General features: G+C 47.0%; 1 protein-coding gene and 1 non-coding gene across 3 annotated transcripts in view; one reads left to right on the top strand and one right to left on the bottom strand.

Annotated features, from left to right (window-relative positions):
- Window positions 1-17,485, top strand: part of LOC103297588 (60S ribosomal protein L32-like) — a 54,185-nt gene extending 36,700 nt beyond the window's left edge. For both annotated transcript variants that reach the window (XM_054710002.1, XM_054710001.1), the window contains 2 exons: window positions 3,164-3,244; window positions 16,962-17,485. In XM_054710002.1, the coding sequence (XP_054565977.1) occupies window positions 17,009-17,458 (450 nt within the window). In that variant the 5' untranslated portion in view covers window positions 3,164-3,244; window positions 16,962-17,008 and the 3' untranslated portion in view covers window positions 17,459-17,485. The remainder of the gene's footprint in view (window positions 1-3,163; window positions 3,245-16,961) is intronic.
- Window positions 3,095-3,252, bottom strand: LOC114227385 (U1 spliceosomal RNA). Its single transcript, XR_003613428.2, has one exon. It is a non-coding gene; the product is annotated as a U1 spliceosomal RNA (small nuclear RNA).
- Window positions 17,486-19,422: the final 1,937 nt, after the last annotated feature.

Below are 19,422 nucleotides of genomic sequence, written 5' to 3'. Positions count from 1 at the left end.
TTTTTACAAAGTAAAAGAAATCAATTTTAGTAATATATTAATTAATTTAATTTTTTAACCTTTAAATTATTTTAATTGATTTTTAGAGGGAGCGAAGAGAGAGAAAGTCATCGATCAGCTGCCCCCTGCATGCCGCCCACTGGGGACCAAGCAGCAACCTGGGTATGTGCCCTGACCAGGAATCGAACTGGCAATCCCTTAGTGCATGGGACGATGCCCAGCCAACTGAGCCACACTGGCAGGGCTACATTAATTAATTTTAATAATATTTTTATTTAACCCAACATTTCAAAAAAATATAATTTGAACATGGAACTAATATAGGAATTACCACTAAGATATTTTGTATCATTTTTGTACTAAGTCTTGAATATACAAAATTCATTTTTTACTACAACACCTCTGGGTCAGACTAACAACTCAATAATCATATGTGGCAAGTGGATTCTTATTGGACAGTCTAGCTCTAGAGCTCAGGAGGTATCTGCCACATAGTGGGTATTCAAATAATAATTTTTAAATTATCAGGCTTCCAACTTACCACCAGCTGAGACCCTGTTCCTGTGGCCAATGCCTGTATTCCTGTGGAGTAACTCAGGCAGAAGGCTTCAGCACTTTATTGAAGAACAAGGGGGAGGGACAATGGGCCTGAAATCAGTCAGGTGGCAGAAACTCAGAGCTTTTTTCAGTTCCCATAAGTCTCTCTCGATATAGCATCAGCATGCTATCCTTAGAAACTTTATGTCTGAATGTTCCCCTTGCCTCCCGGAGACAGGAGTTCAGTCCTCTAAATATCAAAGGGCTGGGTATCCTGGCCCTTTCTCTTTCAGAGATTCAGGGAAATGAACAAGTACTGAGGTGAGAAGAATTTGAGGCAAACAACAACAAAAACCAGAGATGATGGTTAAACAAAAATTGTTTCTCTACTCACATACCACTTCTGACACCAAATGTGTGGGTTTGTTCTCCATCAAGAAATTCTCCAATTCTCTGTGGACCTGAACTGGGTATCCTACAATTCAAACTGACACTGTCTATCTGGAATTAGGGCCAGATTCCACAAGGTAATGGGCTCAATGCCAGAAGGCTACTCTCACTTGGGTTGACAATTGCAAATCCCAGGTTGCGAACTGTACTTCTAATTGAGCAGCTATATGTCAGGCATTGCCCTGACCCTCTCCGTTGGTTTGATAATTTGCTAGAATGGCTCATAGAAATCAGGAGTACAAATTACATGCTTGTCAGGTTATTATAAAGGGTACAACCCAAGAAAGCTAAATGGAAGAGATACACAGGGCAAGGTATGGAGGGAGTGTGTGCACAGACCTTCCATGTTCTTTCTGGGAGCACCAGCCTCCCTATGTTGATGTGTTCACTAACGTAGAAGTTCATCAAATCTCATTATTCAGGAGTTATTATAGCCTGACTGAAGTGGCTCGGTGATTGAGCATTGACCCATGAACCAGGAGGTCATTGTTCAATTCCTGGTGGGGCACATGTGGGGGTTGTGGGCTTTTAATTGAGTTAATCCTTCCACTCTATTATCCTATTGGTGTTTTTTTTTTTCTTTTTTCTTTTTTTAAAAATTCTTTAAATAAATAAATTCTTCTTTATTTTACTGATTTTTTTACAGAGAGGAAGAGAGAGGGACAGAGAGTCAGAAACATCGATGAGAGAGAAACATCGGTCAGCTGCCTCCTGCACACCCCGCACTGGGGATGTGCCCGCAACCAAGGTACATGCCCTTGACCGGAATCGAACCTGGGACCCTTGAGTCTGCAGGCCGACGCTCTATCCACTGAGCCAAACCAGTTTCGGCTCTATTGGTTTTCTTTTGGTGATTCCTTGAACATGTCCACAAAGTGGCTGCTACTGTTCCAGACATCACATCTAAATAACCTTTGAAGCCAGAAGGGAGGGAATTGGGCAGAAAAATAGACTCTATTCACATACCTCTATCATTTAATGAAGAAGGAAAATCTTTCTAGAGGCAAATAGGACCTCTTCTTACCTTCCATTGGCAGAACTGAGTGACATACCCATCTGTAGCTCACTCCCTGGAAAAATTAAAAAAAAAAAATTGGTTGACTGAATTGGCTTAGGATGAAGGTATATTCCCAACTGAATAAAATGGAGTTAATTTATCAAGGAGCAAGGGGTGGTAGAGATTAGTCATGGACTCTACCCTGGAGAAACTGACCAAGTGTATGGAGATATTAGAGAGTGAAGTGCGTAATTACCAAAGAATGGGGTATATGTAGTGATAGGGAGATTCTTGGGTCATTATGGGACCCTCCCCAAAAGGAACAGCTAACTCATACTTACAGGGTTTAGGATCACTTCCTGGAGGAGGTAACACCTAGGCTGAGAAGCTCAAAGAGAAGAACGAGAATTGGATTCCAGGTTGAGGGGAGTGAAAGTTCACAGAAAAGGCCCAAGAAATAGGCTACATTTGGTTATTGGGGCACACGGTGAAGCAGAGAGCAATAAGTGATGATTCTGTAGAAGGTGACAGGGTCATTGCTTAGTGGGTCTTGAATGCTACAAGAAGGACTTGGAATTTCTCCTTAGGAAAATGAAAAGCCATTTAATCAGGACAGGGATTTGTTGGGGGGGTGCTTCAGGTGGAAAAATATCCTCGAGTCCTGCAAAGGGAAGGGTTTGAGAATGTTCCCAATTGGAGGCAGAGATCCAAGAATAGAGGATGTTGCAGGAGATCAAGGTCAAGCTGCTGAAGAGCCACGAGGTCAGGGATAGTGTAATAGGGAGGAGATGTGGTTTTGGGAGAGATTGTCCAGGCCTAGCCGACTGGCCTTGGAGACTGGATGGCTATAGGGAATGAATAAAGAAGGAGCGCTCTTTTGTTTGTTTGTTGTTAACCCTCACCACAGGATATTTTCCCACTGATTTTTAGAGAGAGTGGAAGGGAGGGAGGAGAGACAGAGAGAAACATCGATGTGAGAGAGAACATCGATTGGTTGCCCCCCACACATGGAATGGAATTTGCAACCCAGGTATGTGCCTTTGATGAGGAATTAAGCTCATGACCCTTCCGGGGGAGGGCCGATGATTTAGCCACTGAGCCACAGTGGCCAGGGCAGGAGAACTCTTTATGAATCCCACATTTCTTTTCCTTTTTCTTTTTTTTAAAATTATATCGCAGGGGTCAGCACATCCAGGAGTGCAATGGATAAGCCTCGCCCTGGGAAAACGACCTTCGTGATCATGGTATCTCCCCTGCCAGGTAAGTATGAATCCCACATTTCTTTTTTTTTTTTTTTTTAATATATTTTATTGATTTTTACAGGGAGGAAGGGAGAGGGATAGAGAGCTAGAAACGTCGATGAGAGAGAAACATCGACCAGCTGCCTCCTGCACACACCCCACTGGGGATGTGCTCGCAACCAAGGTACATGCCCTTGACCGGAATCGAACCCGGGACCTTCCAGTCCGCAAGCCGACGCTCTATCCACTGAGCCAAACCGGTTTTGGCATGAATCCCACATTTCTTGATTGTGATTCCAGTTACTATCTACCTAATAAAAGAGCAACATGCTAATTGACTGTACCTTCATGACACCCCCCAGCCAATCAGGAGTGACTATGCAAATTAATCCAACAAAGCTGGTGGATTAATTTGCATATGCAGGCAACCTAGCGGCTAGGGGCAGGGCAGGATGCAGGTGTTCCACACCACCCCAGCTGCTCTGAGCCTCTGGGCAGCGTGGGAAGGCAGAAAGGCGGCTCCGGGCCAGAGCAAAGGCAGTGCCGGCAGCCAGGGGAAGGAAAGCCCATTTTTGCATGAATCTCGTGCCTTGGGCCTCTAGTTAGTACATAATAAACCACTAAGAAACATAGTTATGTAAAACAACTGTGTAAGGGAAAACTCAGTTCTTCCCCACTGTGTATTTGTGTGTCTCCTTTACTTTTTACTTAGAACACTTTACTTCCAGTCACAAAAAGTGTGTGGAGTCCCCCCTGCCCTCAACAACAAGCATGTCTCCTCCACAAGCTTTGCGTCCTACAATTTAACTCAATTCTGGAGATTGCATCAAATCCCACAGATTAAGGGCTGAGTCTCACAAGACTGACTACCCTTCTTCCATCCACACTTCAGATGTCAGTCACAAGTTCATGTTGTCCCTTGTGCTTCTGAACAACCAGCTACAGATCAGAGGTTTCAATGACGCCCTCCATAGGTTTGATTAATTTAAAGAACGCAGGGTAACACTTATCAGTTTATTAAAGGACTAGAGGCCCGGTGCATGAAATTCATGCACGGTGGTGTGTGTCCCTCAGTCCAGCCTGCACCCTCTCCAATTTGGGACTGCTCGAGGGATGTCTGACTGCCCGTTTAGGAGTGGGATCGGGCCTAAACGGGCAGTCGGACATCCCTCTCACAATCCAAGACTGCTGGCTCCCAACTGCTCGCCTGCCTTCCTTCTGATTGCCCCTAACTGCTTCTGCCTGCCCGCCTGATCACCCCCTAACCACTCCCTTGCCAGCCTGATTGATGCCTAACTGCTCCCCTGCTAGCCTGATTGCCCCTAACTGCTTCTGCCTGCCAGCCTGATCACCCCCTAACCACTCCCTTGCCAGCCTGATTGATGCCTAACTGCTCCCCTGCCAGCCTGATTGCCCCTAACTGCTTCTGCCTGCCAGCCTGATCACCCCCTAACCACTCCCTTGCCAGCCTGATTGATGCCTAACTGCTCCCCTGCCAGCCTGATTGCCCCTAACTGCCCTCCCCTACAGGCCTGATCACCCCTAACTGCCCTCCCCTACAGGCCTGGTTGCTCCCAACTGCCCTCCCCTGCTGGCCATCTTGTGTCCACATAGGGGCAGCCATCTTGTGTGGAGTGATGGTCAATTTGCATATTACTCTTTTATTAGTTAGGATTAAAGGATATGATAATACAGATGAAGACATACATGGAACGAGGTCAGGGCACAGGCACTTCTGTCCCCATGCAGTTAGGGTGCATCGTCAACCTCCTGCTGTGGACATGTTCACCCACCTGGAAGCTCCCTGAATTGTGTACTCTTGGGATTTTATGAAGGCTTTCTCATGTAGGCATGATCAATTATTAAGTCCATTTCCAGCCCCTCTCCCCTCTCTGGAGAATGGGGCTTGGCAGGACTAGTTGAAAATTCCAAGCTTCTAATCATGGTTTGGTCTGCGTGGTGACCAGCCCCCATCCAGGAGCCCACCACAGTCACCTGTTAGAACAAAAGACGCTCCTAGTGCTCTTAACACTTAGGAACTTACAAGGTTTGAGGAGTCTGTGCCAGGAAAGAGTGTGTGTGTGTGTGTGTGTGTGTGTGTGTGTGTGTGTGTGTGTGTGTAAATATTGGGGCAGAGGCATCTATATGTACATGTACACAACAACCATTTTATTGGGTTAATTAATTGTGTGGTCTGCAAATTAGAATAAGGCACAGAGGAGATGCTTGTTTTTACCCAAAGACCCAAAGATTTGGGGGTGACTTCAAGGGGACCGACTGGAGTCATCTCAGACTCCTTCATTCACGAGTGGGAATGACTCAAACACTTAGCAAGGCTGGAGCCGGAATGACCTCCACAAGCCGCTGAAGCTTGGCGGCCTTGGGGTGACCAGATTTCTTGCATGATGGCTGCCTTCCTGCAGAATGATTATTCCCGGAGAGTCAGGAGAAGCTTCGTGACCTTTTCTGACCTAGCCTCGGTATTCATGCGCATCATCCCTACCTCATTCCATTGGTCAAAGTAGTCCCAACCCCACCCAGGTTCAAGGAGAGAGGGAATAGGCCCTAGCTCTCAGTGGGAGATGTGCCAAAGAATTTTGTGGCCATTTTCTTTAAAATCACCACACTGTTATCATTTGATAGATTTGAGGGCCATCGGTGAGATGGAATTTCATGAGGAGAAGCAGAATATTAGTTTTCTAGGGCTGTCATAACAAAATACCGCAGACTGTGCTGCTTAAAGAAAAGAAATTGATTTCCCACAGCTCTGAAGGCTGCAAGTTCGGGATTAGGGAGTCATCAGGGTTGGTTTCTCCTGAGGCCTCTCTCCTTGGCTTGTAGATGGTCATCTTCTTCCTGTGTCATCACATGGTTGTCCCTTTATGCGTATCTGTGTCCTAATCTCTTCTTATTAGGACACCAGTCAGATTGGATCAGGTTCCATCCTAACGACTTAATTTTACCTTGTGATCACTTTAAAGACCCTAGCTCCTAACATAGTCACATGCTGAGGTACTGGTGTTTAGGACTTCAACTTATAAATTTTTTTTTTGGGGGGGGAGGCGGGGAGAGACACATAATTCATTCCAAAATACAGACTTATAGGAGAAGGTAATGAGATCAAATTCTGCAGGTGGGCCTGAAGGGACAGAGGAACCCATGATGTCTGGAATTTCAGAGCAAAGTCCGACTGAAGACAAGTATTTGGAGACTGTTAACAGGTGTGGCTGAAGCCTTCAGTGTGGCTAGTTTCACCCAGAGAGACTGTAAAACAAGACTGAGAATTTTTTTCTAGTATATAGGTAATATTTAGTGCACAAGAAGTCATGCTAAGTGCTTTGTATGAAATAGCTTATTTGTTTTGCTCAAAAAGTCCTCTAGGTATTATTATTCTGAAGTCATCAATGAGGTGATTGAGCTTCAGGGAAGTGAAATCAGGGTCACACCCACCTGTTTTTATATGACCCATGAGGCAGAAATGGGTTTTACATTCTTTAATGGCTGAAGAAAACCAAAAGAAAAATATGCTACCTGGCTGGTGTGGCTCAGTTGGTTGAGCGTCGCCCATACACCAGGAGGTCACCGGTTCAATTCCTGTTTTTTTTTTTTTTATTTAAAAATAATATTCTATGAGGTTATATAAAATCCAAACTTCAGTGTCCTTAAATAAAGTTTTATTGGCATACAGCTATGCTCATCATTTACATATTGCCTATGGCTGTATTCATGCTATAATGGCAGAGCTGAGGAGTTGTGATGGAGACTCTAGGGCCTGTAAAATGTAAAATATTTACTATCTGGCTTTTTACAGAAAACATTTTGCTGACCTCTGGGTCGAATGACTCTACTAGTTGCAGAACTATTCAAGGGCAGACCTGGGTGTCCAGCCCAGACAATCTGGCTTCCCCGTCTCAGGCACCCTGATTTACTGAGACGTGGCTATTCACAGAGGCCATTTCAGACATCAGCTACCAGAGTAGCGAGGGGTTTTTGCAGCACAGGCAAGAGTTTGCCCCAGGTTAACCCCAATGTCATTTCTGCTTCTTGGTAGCAAGGAACAAAACAGAACCTTCTTATGTTTCAGTAAAAGGGCTTGTGAGAAACATGCAGTTCCAGAAAGAACAGCCCGACTTATTTATTTATTTATTTTTTAATATATATTCTATTGATTTTTTTTTTTACAGAGAAGAAGGGAGAGGGATAGAGAGTTAGAAACATCGATGAGAGAGAAACATCGATCAGCTGCCTCCTGCACACCCCCAACTGGGGATGTGCCCGCAACCAAGGTACATGCCCTTGACCGGAATCGAACCTGGGACCTTTCAGTCCACAGGCCGACGCTCTATCCACTGAGCCAAACCGGTTTCGGCCCGACTTCTATTTCATTTTATTTTTTTAATTTTTATTTACATTTGACATTCAGTATTATATAACTTTCAGATGTATAGCCCAGTGGTTAGACATGTATGTATATAACTTATGAAGTGATCCCCCTGGTAAGTCTAATATGTACCTGGCACCATCCATATTATTACAGTATTATTGACTGTATTTTCCATGCTGTACTTTACACTCCCAGGACTGTTTCGTAATTGCCAATTTGTTCTTCCTATTCCCTTTACCTTTTTTACCCATACACCCAACCTCCGCTCCCCTCTGAAGACCGTCAGTTTGTTCTATGTATCCATGAGTCCGTTTCTGTTTTGTTTGTTTACTTTGATTTTTTAGATCCCACATATTAGTGAAATCATATGGTGTTTGTCTTTGACTTTTTTCACTTAGCTTAATACCCTCTAGGTCAAGCATGTCAAACTTCCGACCTGTGGGCCGCATGCAGCCCACCATGAATACTTATTAATGATGACTCATCTATTTCAGCCCTTTGTATTCAGCATGTCTCTATTGAAATAAACTTATGTTTCTATGAAAATTGAAGCTTTTGTTTTTTTGCAGCCCACATAAACTTACACCTTGTTTATTTGGCCCGTGTTAGCCTTTGAGTTTGACATGCTTGCTCTAGGTCCATTCATATTGTCAAAAATGGTAAGATTTTATTTTTTTTATGGCCAAGTAATATTCCGTTGTACATATGTACCGCATCTTCTTTATCCAATCATCTATTGATGGGCACTTAGGTTGCTTTCTTATCTTGGCTATTGTAAATAATAATGCAATGAACATGGGATGCATACATATTTTTTAATTAGTGTTTTGAATTTCTTAGGATAAAGACCCAGAAGTGGAATAGCTGGGTCATGGGTAGTTTTATTTTTCAAATTTTGAGGAACCTCCATACTGTTTTTCATAGTGGTTGCAACCATTTGCATACCCACTAACAGTGCATGAAGGTTCCCTTTTTTCTACATCCTCACCAATACTTGTTGTTTGTTGATTTATTGATGATAGTCATTCTAATATGTGTGAGATGGAATCTCATTGTGGTTTTTATTGGCATTTCTCTGATGGTGGGTGAAATTGAGCATCTTTTTATGTGTCTGTTTAGCCAGACTTACATATCTGTCAGTTACTCTCTGTGGCATCCCATGCCTCTTGTTTTTTTTCTCACTACCTAGTGCCCTCTGCCATGCTGTTCATTTTAATTCCTCGCAACTTTGGCTTCCTTTTGACTCTTGATCACACCCACACTGTTTATCCTTCCTTCCTTGGCAGTCTTCTAAAATTTGTCTTTTATGTATGACCCCAAAGAAATTTGTGTAAAATACAAATCTGAACATATCCCACTTCTGATTAAAAATCTTCAGTGATTCCCCATTTCATCTGCATATCTATGGCTGGGGATACTATTGTGTGAATCAGGAGTTATTGGCAACCATCTTACTGCCATGAGGTGGCAATCTCCAGGAAGAAATCCACCACATTGGGGTTGATTAAAATAAACATGGTTCTTGATGATATTATTCAGACAGAACCTAACCTAGCACTACCCAGCTCCAAAATTCTTGTAAACTATGACTATAGTCTTGGTTTAAGCCATTATTAGGTACTAGAGGCCCGATGCATGAAATCCGTGCAAGAGTAGGCCTTCTTTCCCCTGGCTGCCGGCACCAGCTTCCCTCTGGCACCTGGGACCCGGGCTTGCTTCCCTCTGGCCTGGCTTAGTACGGAATGATGTCCAGAAGGACGTCTGGTCTAGTTAGCATATTACCCTTTTATTATTATTGATAATTGTAAATTATAAATTAGTTATAATTGAAAGCATTCTAATTGATACAAAGCCTGGGGAATAATGTTTTTAGGACGACTGCCCTTACCTCTGTCTCTGTCTTCCCGTAATTCCTTATATCACTCCTGATACCCTTGGATAATACGTAAAATTTTTGGATAACCTTCATCTCTTTGGGCTAGAAGCCTTCCAAGTGAATTCCACAGGAAGAGAGGATTATGGGACCAGTCTTGGTCATGGTGGCTGAGTGGGGAGTGCTCTGTCTTGTCTGTCCTCTGCCTTTTGTCGGGAGCTGTCTCTGTTTCCGGTTCCTGTCTCATTGTCATCTCTGCCTTTCATTGCTTACCTCTGATTCTTCTCACCATAGTATTTGCTTCTTTATTTACCCTGATTCCTTGAGGGAGAAAGTTCCTGGACGCCCAGATCTTGCTGTTGAGAGGGTTGAACTTCTGCACCCCACAGAGGACTGAGGTTGAGGAAAACCGTCGGGTACTTGAGTTTCTAAAAGGGCCCGATCTGTGCCCTAAATGCTGTGAAAACCAGTGCCATGTTGGTTTGTTCTTGGTGTCCTGGGGCCACTGAGAAGCACAGGGAGCCCTGGGTTCCTCTTACCCTCGTTCAGTTCACGTGCCCCTTCCTGGCCCCTCTTGTGTGTCTTCTGATGATAGAGCCAGAGCCATCCTCCTCAGGAGACCAGAACTTAGAACTGTCCAGATCAAGGACCACAGTTTGCGGAGGGGCTGGGGAGCTCAACAAGCACACTCAGCAGAATAGCGGGAACACGGGACTCTTTGGAGGGAGTTCTAGAGAAATACAAGGTGAAGAAGTAAATGCAACAAACACTCAACTCTCAGGATATGAGAGAGCCAAGGAATTGGTTAGAAACTACGGAAGAATGTGGAGTTGAAGGATAATTTTTTTTTTTTAAATAAGAGGTTGTGCCAGAGTCAGTTTGGCTCAGTGGATAGAGCGTCAGCCTGTGGACTGAGGGGTCCAGGGTTTGATTCTGGTCAAGGGCATGTACCTTGGTTGCGGGCACATACCCAGTAGGGGGTGTGCAGGAGGCGAGGTGTGCAGGAGGCAGCTGATGTTTCTCATCGATGTTTCTAACTCTCTATCCCTCTCCCTTCCTCTCTGTAAAAAATCAATAAAATATATTTTAAAAAAAGATAAGAGGTTGTATTGAAGTGCTGATGGGAAAGAGAGTAGAACGAAAATTTTGATGCTGCAAGAGAGGGGATAGTGAAGGAGGGAGGTTCTTGAGAAAATGAGGGGGTGGGATCCAGAGAACAAGTAGAGCATGGGCCTTGGGTCGGGACACCTGCTTTCTGGCCACGGTGGTGGAAGCAGAGAGCGGTGGTGCAGGAGCAGACCGCGGAGTGGATTTGGTGGGGTATGAGGCAAGGACACCGGCTGTGAGTGGGATGACAGAGGAGGTTCAGGGCTTGAAGAAGAAAGCAGAAGGGCCAGAATCACCATCATTATGGGTCATAGGGAGTGAACATAACAGGGAAGCAGTGGCCTTCCAGGGCAGTGATGTGACTGCACATGAAGCAACCGGCCCTGGATGTTGTGTGGGGCCCAGCATCAGGACCCAGCTCTGCTCTGTCGGAATTGCACCCTTAAACCGTAGGCCAGTCACTTCCCCTCTCAAAGCCCATGGTGCTTCTGTCATTCACTGGTGGATGTTTAGCCAATTCCCAGCTTGTTGAGCTCAGAGGCAAGAAAGGTGAGGATTCCACACAGTGACTGCCCGCCCCCGCCCCCCCTAAAAGGAGCTCAGCAACTGGCAACCAGCGTGACTTGGTTGGAGATCAGAGGTTTTCTCCCTCACCCTCCAGCATTGGTGGAGTCCCATTTGCACAGCTTTTCCTTTCCGGTGTGTCCCCTCCTGCCATTGCAGAATCTTCCTTATTCATTGCATCACCTATTGCAAATGATGGCCTTAGAGATTCTTTGTTTTTAATTTAAAAAGTCCTCACCCAAGGAAATGTGTGTTTTGTTTGTTTGTTTATATTTTTATTGCTTTCAGAGAGGAAAAGAGAGAGAGAGAGAGAGAGAGAGAGAGAGAGAGAGAGAGAGATCAGTTGCATCCTGTAAGTGCCCTGACTTGGGATCAGACCTGCAACTTTTTAGAGTACAGGATGATGCTCCATCCAACTGAGCCAGCAGCCAAGGCATCTCAGAGATTCTTTTTTTTTTTTTTAAATAAATTTTATTGATTTTTCACAGAGAGGAAGAGAGGGATAGAGAGTTAGAAACATCGATGAGAGAGAAACATCAATCAGCTGCCTCCTGCACACCTCCCACTGGGGATGTGCCCGCAACCAAGGTACATGCCCTTGACCGGGATGGAACCTGGGACCCCTCAGTCCGCAGGCCGACGCTCTATCCACTGAGCCAAACCGTTTTCGGCTAGAGATTCTTGAGGACACACCGTCCTCAGAGTATCTCTGTGGTTGGGTGGGGATGGGAAAACATGTACAAATTATTTGCCAGGCTGTAGAGCATCAAAGTTCAAAAGAAATGTGAGCCGCGTGTGTAACTTTTAAAAAGGCACATTGAAAAAGTAAGAAGAAACAGATGAAGTTAATTTTTAAAAAATTTTAAATTGATCTCAGAGAGGAAGGGAGAGGGAAAGAGAGTGATGGAAACATCAATATGGCTGCCTCCTGCACGCCCTGCACGCCCCACACTCCCTGCTGCTAGGGGGATCAAGCCCGCAATCCAGGCATGTGGCCTTGACCCCGGGATCTTTCAGTCTGCAGGCCAATGCTCTATTCTCTGAGCCAAACCAGCTAAGGCCAGGTGAAGTTAATTTTTGTAAAATATTTTAATTAACCTTATGTTGCCAGATTATCATCATTTCAACATGTGGTCACCATAAAAATTATTAACAAGATAATTCCCATTGTTTTTTTCATTCTAAGTCTTTGAAGTCTAATGTTTTGTTCTTACAGCCCATCCCACATAGGACTGCCCTATTTCAATGCTCACAATGTTAGCTCAACTGCAGAGGCGGCAGGGCAGGGCGAGACCTTTGCTGGGATCTGATAATCTTAGCTTTTGGGTGACTTTAAGCAATTAACTTAAGTGCTGTAAGTCTCAGTTGCCTCACCTGCAGAATAATTACAAAAACCTAACATTATTTCATACAAACTGTGTGTTAATCACCAGCGCGTGATTTACGGTATCAACCTATTTCATCCTCACAACAAACATTTGAGGAAGTTGAGGCAAGGTTTAGAAGAGAAAATGAGCTCTTTTTAAAATGTTTGTACTGATATTAGAGAGAGAGGGAGGGAGAGAGAGAGAGTAACATGTATGTGAAAGAGAAACATTGATTGGTTGCCTCTCGGGGACCGAACCCACAACCTGGGCATGTGCCCTGACCAGAAATCAAGCCAGTAACCTTCCAGGGCACAGGATGCTCCACCAACTGAGCCACACTGGCCAGGCCAGGAAGCTGAGCGGTTGGCAAGAGCCTGGCATGGATTGTGAGTACCCGGTGTAACTAGATCTTATGCCCATATCGGACTGTGTATTACTATCATGCTCTTCTTTAACCCCAAACATCCTGAGCCCACCCAATGGGTGGACCGGTGCTTCCCATCTATCTGATGAAGATAGCCACGGAGACAAGAGTGGGAAAGGAGTCTCCTGCTCTCACTTCCGCTGGCACAGGAATCCATAGACATAATAATACTCGGTTACGCACGTCTGTTAGCACTCCATTGTGCGCATCTTTGAAAACAAACCAAAAACGAAGCTGGACCTCTCACTATGGCAGAGGGAAAGAGGTTTGCATGCCCCCAACAAGAGAAAGGGGGCAGAATCTGAGACGAGAAGTTGCATATCTTGTAGCCTTCAGGCAATGTTCTGATATCCATTCTCCCCCTCCTCCTCCTCTCCCTCCTCCTCCTCCCCCTCCCCCTCCTCCTCCTCCTCCTCCTCCCCCTCCTCCTCCTCCTCTTCCCCCTCCTCCTCCCCCTCCTCCTCCTCCTCCTCTTCCCCCTCCTCCTCCTCCTCCTCTTCCTCTTCCTCCTCCTCCTCCTCCTCCCCCTCCTCCTCCTCCTCCTCCTCTTCCTCCCCCCCCTCCTCCTCCTCCTCCTTTGCTTGATAAAAATTGTGGTAAAATACACCACCTAGAATTTAGCGTTTTAACCATTATAAGTATATCACCCATGGCATTGAGTGCATAGAGGTTGCTGTGCAGTCCTGACCACCTTCTCCAGAACGCTTTCATCACCCCAAACAGAAACTCTATCCATCACGCAGTAATTCCCCAGGCCCCAGCCCTGGCAGCCACCGATCCGCTTTCTGTCTGTGAATTTGCCTACGCTGGATATTTCATCTAAATGGAATCTACAGCGTGTGACCTTTTGTGTCTGGCTCCTTTCCCTTCGCAGGGTTCACCCGCGTTGTACCAGGTACCAGTACTTCATCCCTTCCCATGGCTAAAGAGAATTGCATTGTACGGACAGACCACATTTTGTTTCCCACCGACGGGCATTTTAGTTGTGTTCACTTCCGGGCCGTGGCGGAGAACGCTGTTAGGAACTTTCTCTGTGTGTGAGTTTTTGTTGGAGTGCCTGTTTTTTACACACCTTTGCCCAATGCTTTCTCTTAGAGGCCAGGAACCTTATCTTCTTTAGCTAAGTATTGTGCCTGGCATGTGGCTTCCATGTTAGCAATTGTGGGAGCATCTGTGATAGTGTGATTTTTTTTTTAATTCTTTTTAAAAAGTACGTTTTTAAACATCCATCCCTCCTACAAGGCTCTGATGCTATCGCTGGGTAGTCTGTGTCCGAATTGAGTTAAATGGTAGCATGCTGGAGGCCTGGTGTAAGCTGACACGGTCCTTGTACCTGAAGGGGCTAGCAAGGCTGGCCCCCTACCCACACAGTTTTCCCAGGCCTGTTTGGATGGCAATTAATCAGTATAATGAGAGCAGCCCCTGCCTACAGAGCTTTCCCAGGTTTGTTTATATGACTGCTATCAGAATGAGAGCAACCCTTTCATGGCTTGCCAAGAAGTCTAACTATTTACTGAGAATCTGCCTGATTTACTGTACCAAGAATTTGTCCTTCTACTCTCTCTCTCCCTTAGAGATTAAGAGGAAAAAAGAATACATTCCTCTTCACAGACCTCCTATTCAGTGTTTTGTGTATAAAAGGCATTACAGAGTTAATAAACGCGCCGCAGTCTCTCGAAGATTCGCCGCCCTCCCGATTCCCGCTGTCCCGTCTTTTTTTCTTTTCTCAAATCCCACCTCCCTACCTCAGCCCAGTTCAACCTGTCAGGCTGGACCTGACAGTAGCACACCTGGCAGGTAGTGAGGAATCGCTTGGTGTGAGGTGAAAAACCCAGACATTAACATTGGGGTCACAGTTGGACCATGGCACCTCCCAACAGCCCCCCTCATGGACGGCTCCCTTTATCACGGCAGCTATGTATCCAGCCCAGAGTCCAGATCCCCCGTGGAGGAGCTAGGTTGTACATTTCATTTCACTTGAGCCCATTTAAGTGTAAACAGCTGCATATGGCTGGTGGCAGAGGTTGGCCAGGGTGGCTGTAGTGTGACCGAGGGCCCCCCTCCTCCCCCCACTCCCTCCACCTCGCCGGCCGAGCTGATTAAGGCTGTTCTGTATCCAGTTTGCTTCCGAGTTCTGACCACAGAGTCTGGCACAGGCCCCAGGACATGTGAAAAAAAGGAGAATTCTCACGCATTGGTGTTTGTTTTTGTCCCCGTGTTCGCTCTGCTTCTGACCCGTGTGCTTGTGAGGTAGCCAGTGGCGCTTTCTGAAAACCTTTAAAACCTCAGAGAGACCTTTATGAGGAGATCACAAATCAACTCCAGCATGCGAGGGCCACGGATGGTCGGAGCAAGGCAGGAAGGATCAGGAGCCATAACCGGTTTGGCTCAGTGGATAGAGCGTCGGCCTACGGACTGAAGGGTCCCAGGTTCGATTCCAGTCAGGGGCATGTACCTTGGTTGCGGGCACATTCCCAGTATGTGCAGGAGGCAGCTGATCGATGTTTCTAACTCTTTATCCCTCTCCCTTCCTCTCTGTAAAAAATCAATAAAATATATTTTTAAAAAAAAAAGAATCAGGAGGGACCCCAGGTCTATGGTCACCCCCCTCCCTTATTAGCAGGGATACCTTCCAAGACCCCCAGTGGGTGCCTGAAACCGTGGCTAGTCCTGAACCCTGTATGTCCATGGTTTTTCCTGTATATACATACGTAGGATACAGGTTAATGTATACATTAGGCACAGGAAGAGGTTAGCAAACTAATAACCAAGTATGATTAAGTAAATAATTATAAATCATAATAAGTAAAATAAGGGTTACCACTAAACACGTGCGGCTGTGCATGTGGTGACTGAGAGGGCTGTGAAGCGACTAGCGTGCAGGCGATGGGAACCGCAAGGGGCGCTGGCAAAGGGATGGTCCCCGTGCCGGGTGGGACGGTGTGGGATGGCGTGAGATGTCATCTGGCGACTCAGAGCGGCGTGGAGCTAAGAACTTATCACTTGATCATTTCTGGAATGTTCCATTTCTTATTTTCAGACCCCGGGTGACTATGGGTAACTGGAACCACCGAAAGGGAAGCTGTGGGTGAGGGGTGGAGGGCAGGGTATTCCCCCATCTCTCCCCCGCCCCGCCCCCCGACCCCCCCAGCTCTGCTGCTTGTGAAACCACTGATGCCTGAGAAGCGTTGCCTGGTCAGGACACGCGGACACAACACGCGATGGGGAGAACGGGGCCCTAGAGCCCTGAGCTGACTGAGCCATGTGGGACCCCGGCTCCTGGCTCCGGGCTTCCTCCCTTGAGCCCCTGTCTTCTCACTTGTAAAGGAGTCTATGAGCACTCCCTCCTGGGGAGGCATTGTCTGCACGGTGAAGAGGGCCAGCGCCATGATCACACAGCGAGATGCTCCTCTGGGGGAGAGGGGGGGCAGTGAGCCAGTGATCAGAACCTGCTCCAGTCTCGTAGGCAGGATGTCCTGAGAAAGAAGCCGGGCGCAATAGCGAGGTACGGTGCCATCGTCTCCATGACGGGTGCAGCCGGGTAACCTGTGCTGACGGAGTTAGAGCAGTGCCCATCCCTGTGCGCATGTGTGTGTGGGTAGGTGGCTGGAAGGAGGCAGCTGGGGATGCCTGCTTTTCAAAAAAAAAATAATTTTAAAGGTATTTTTATTGACTTTAGAGAGGAAGGGAAAGGGAGAGAGATAGAAACTTCAATGATGAGAATCGTTGATCAGTTGCCTCCTGCACGCCCCACACTAGGGATGGAGCCTCCAACCCAGGCCTGTGGCCTTGACCAGAATGGAACCCAGGATCCTTCAGTCTGCAAACAGATGCTCTAACCACTGAGCCAAACCCGCTAAGGGCCCTGCTTCTTGATCTGGGTGCTGGTTACACAGGCGTGTTAACCTTGTGAACATTAGCCAATGGCACATGTATATGAGCAGTGTTCTGTGTGTATATCATGCTTCGGTAAACATTATTTTTAACATTTTGTATGCACATCTGCTATTTTATTAGGTATGAATTTCAAGCTCTAAAGTTATTAAGATCTCCTACTCGGTGCCATGGCTGCCCTCAGACCCCTCGTGAAACCCAAGATTGTCAAAAAGAGGACCAAGAAGTTCACCCGGCACCAGTCAGACCGATATGTCAAAATTAAGCGGAACTGGCGGAAACCCAGAGGCATTGACAATAGGGTGCGTGGAAGATTCAAGGGCCAGATCTTGATGCCCAACATTGGCTATGGGAGCAACAAGAAAACAAAGCACATGCTGCCCAGTGGCTTTCGGAAGTTTCTGGTCCATAACGTCAAGGAGCTTGAAGCGCTGCTGATGTGCAATAAATCTCACTGTGCTGAGACTGCTCACAGTGTCTCCCCAAAGAGCCGCAAAGCCACTGCGGAAAGAGCAGCCCAGCGGGCCATCAGAGTCACCAATCCCAGTGCCAGGCTGCGCAGCGAAGAAAGTGAACAGACAGATTGTGTGCACATTGTATATGTGTTAATAAAATCATAAAATTCTGCCAAAAAAAATAAAGTTATTAAAAACAAATGCTATCATCCAATAAAGTTAAATAGCTTATAATACCGCTTCCATTTTTAGACTTCTCTGTCCTGGTTTCTTCTTTGAGGCAAATGCTTGGGGGGTGGGGGGGTTAGTAACTGGGACACGGGGACAGGTCCTACAGTTTTGCTTGGGATCTTTGACACAGCACTTTCTTTGGTGACCTGCTCTTCTAGTGCAGGCTTGTGTTTCTGTCCCTTCTTTTTTCTTTCTCTAACATCACTAGACGTTTCAACCACATTCCGTGGAACTGGTACAAGTTGCTCAGCTTCTACAGCCAGGGCGTCGTCGGATCATTTAAAGTCCCGGGTTCGTGAAGGCTCCCATTCTGATTTCTTTCTTCTTTTTCTTTTCTGCCTTCTTCTGATCTGTTTTGGTAGGAGTAAGCTTTTGTTCTCTCTTCTGTTTTGCAAGAACTTCATCATATAATGTTTCTTTGATGAAGAGCCAGAAGAAGAGGAAAATGACTGTAATAACTACTGAAGGAATAAGAACAATAAAATCTGTTGACTCATAAAACTCCATCATGCTTTTGTTCACGTGACCCCGTAAAGCCCTGCGCCGCGGGGGGAAGGAGACCGGAAGACACGGCGGCGCCGCACCACAGCCGACCGCCAGCTCCGAGGTTAAACATTTTACCCAGAGAGAAAAGGGAGGAAGGGAGAGGAAGAGAGAGAGAGAGGTACTTGCTTGACACGTGGTCTGAATTCCTCTTTCCATGTGTTCAATTTAAGTTGAACCAATTGAAATCACAGATATTTGGCCCCTCGTGACCTGGAAAAATGGCAATTTCATCAGGTTCAAACTCTGGGGCCTTCGTATAAGTCACTTCCGGGGCGCTGAGCTCACCGAGTCAGTATGTGGGAGTGGGGCTCTGTGATCTGAACTTTCATTTTTTTAAATATATTTTATTGATTTTTTTACAGAGAGGAAGGGGTAGGGATAGAGAGTTAGAAACATCTGTCAGCTGCCTCCTGCACCCCCCCCCACTGGGGATGTGCCCGCAACCCAGGTGCATGCCCCTGACCGGAATCGAGCCTGGGACCCTCCAGTCCGCAGGCCGATGCTCTATCCACTGAGCCAAACGGGTCAGGGCTCAGGGCCGTAATCTGCACCTTTAGCCAGTGCACCGGACGGGGATGCTTCTGTGCCCGCAGCCCCATCTGCAGAGCTCCGGAATGGTGCCCCGAGCGGAGGGTGGGCCGGCTTCCGGCTGTGTGCTCCTGCCCCCCCCCCCCCCCCACCTTCACCTCCCTGAGCCCCAGTTTGCGCGTTTGGGAAACGGATGTCCTCCCAGGACTCAGGGAGCCTCGGCCAGGATGGGGTCTGGGCCGAAACCCGCAGCCTGGTGCGGGCAGCAGACGCAGACGGACAGCTCAGCGTGACGGCGTTCGTTCCTCTTCGCTCCTCCTCCTGGCGGCCCCGGACTGCGGGCCAGCCGCGCCGACCACAGGCGGGGCCTCCCCGTCTGCTCCTCTGGTCTCCTCTACGGGGAGGCGCCCCTGATGGCACCCCTCTGTGCTGCGCTGTCTGTCTGTCCCCCCAAACTTCTGAGCTTCCTGCTGTGCCAAGCTCACAGACATGGCCCGGGGTGGGAGGGTCTTAATGACCTGAGGAGGCTGGGGCCCGGGGGTCCCGTGCTGGGTGGCTGGCCAGCACCGTTTCACCTACGCACATGCACATCCATCCGAACAATGATGGGCTCCCCTCGCCTGATGGTGGAGGGGGAAGCTACACCCGGCAGGGAGGTGGCTGGCTCCTCCAGAGCTCCAGCTCCTCCCAGCCCCAACCGGGCTGACTCCCTAGACCAGCGGTCGGTCGGCCAACTCATTAGTCAACAGAGCCAAGTATCAACAGTACAACGACTGAAATTTCTTTTGCGAGCCAAATTTTTAAACTTAAACTATATAGGTAGG

Source organism: Eptesicus fuscus, chromosome 21 (assembly GCF_027574615.1).
Source record: "Eptesicus fuscus isolate TK198812 chromosome 21, DD_ASM_mEF_20220401, whole genome shotgun sequence".
NCBI classification, from domain to species: domain Eukaryota; kingdom Metazoa; phylum Chordata; class Mammalia; order Chiroptera; family Vespertilionidae; genus Eptesicus; species Eptesicus fuscus.
Note: the sequence above shows the minus strand (reverse complement) of the source record. Positions and strands in the feature narration are given on the sequence as shown.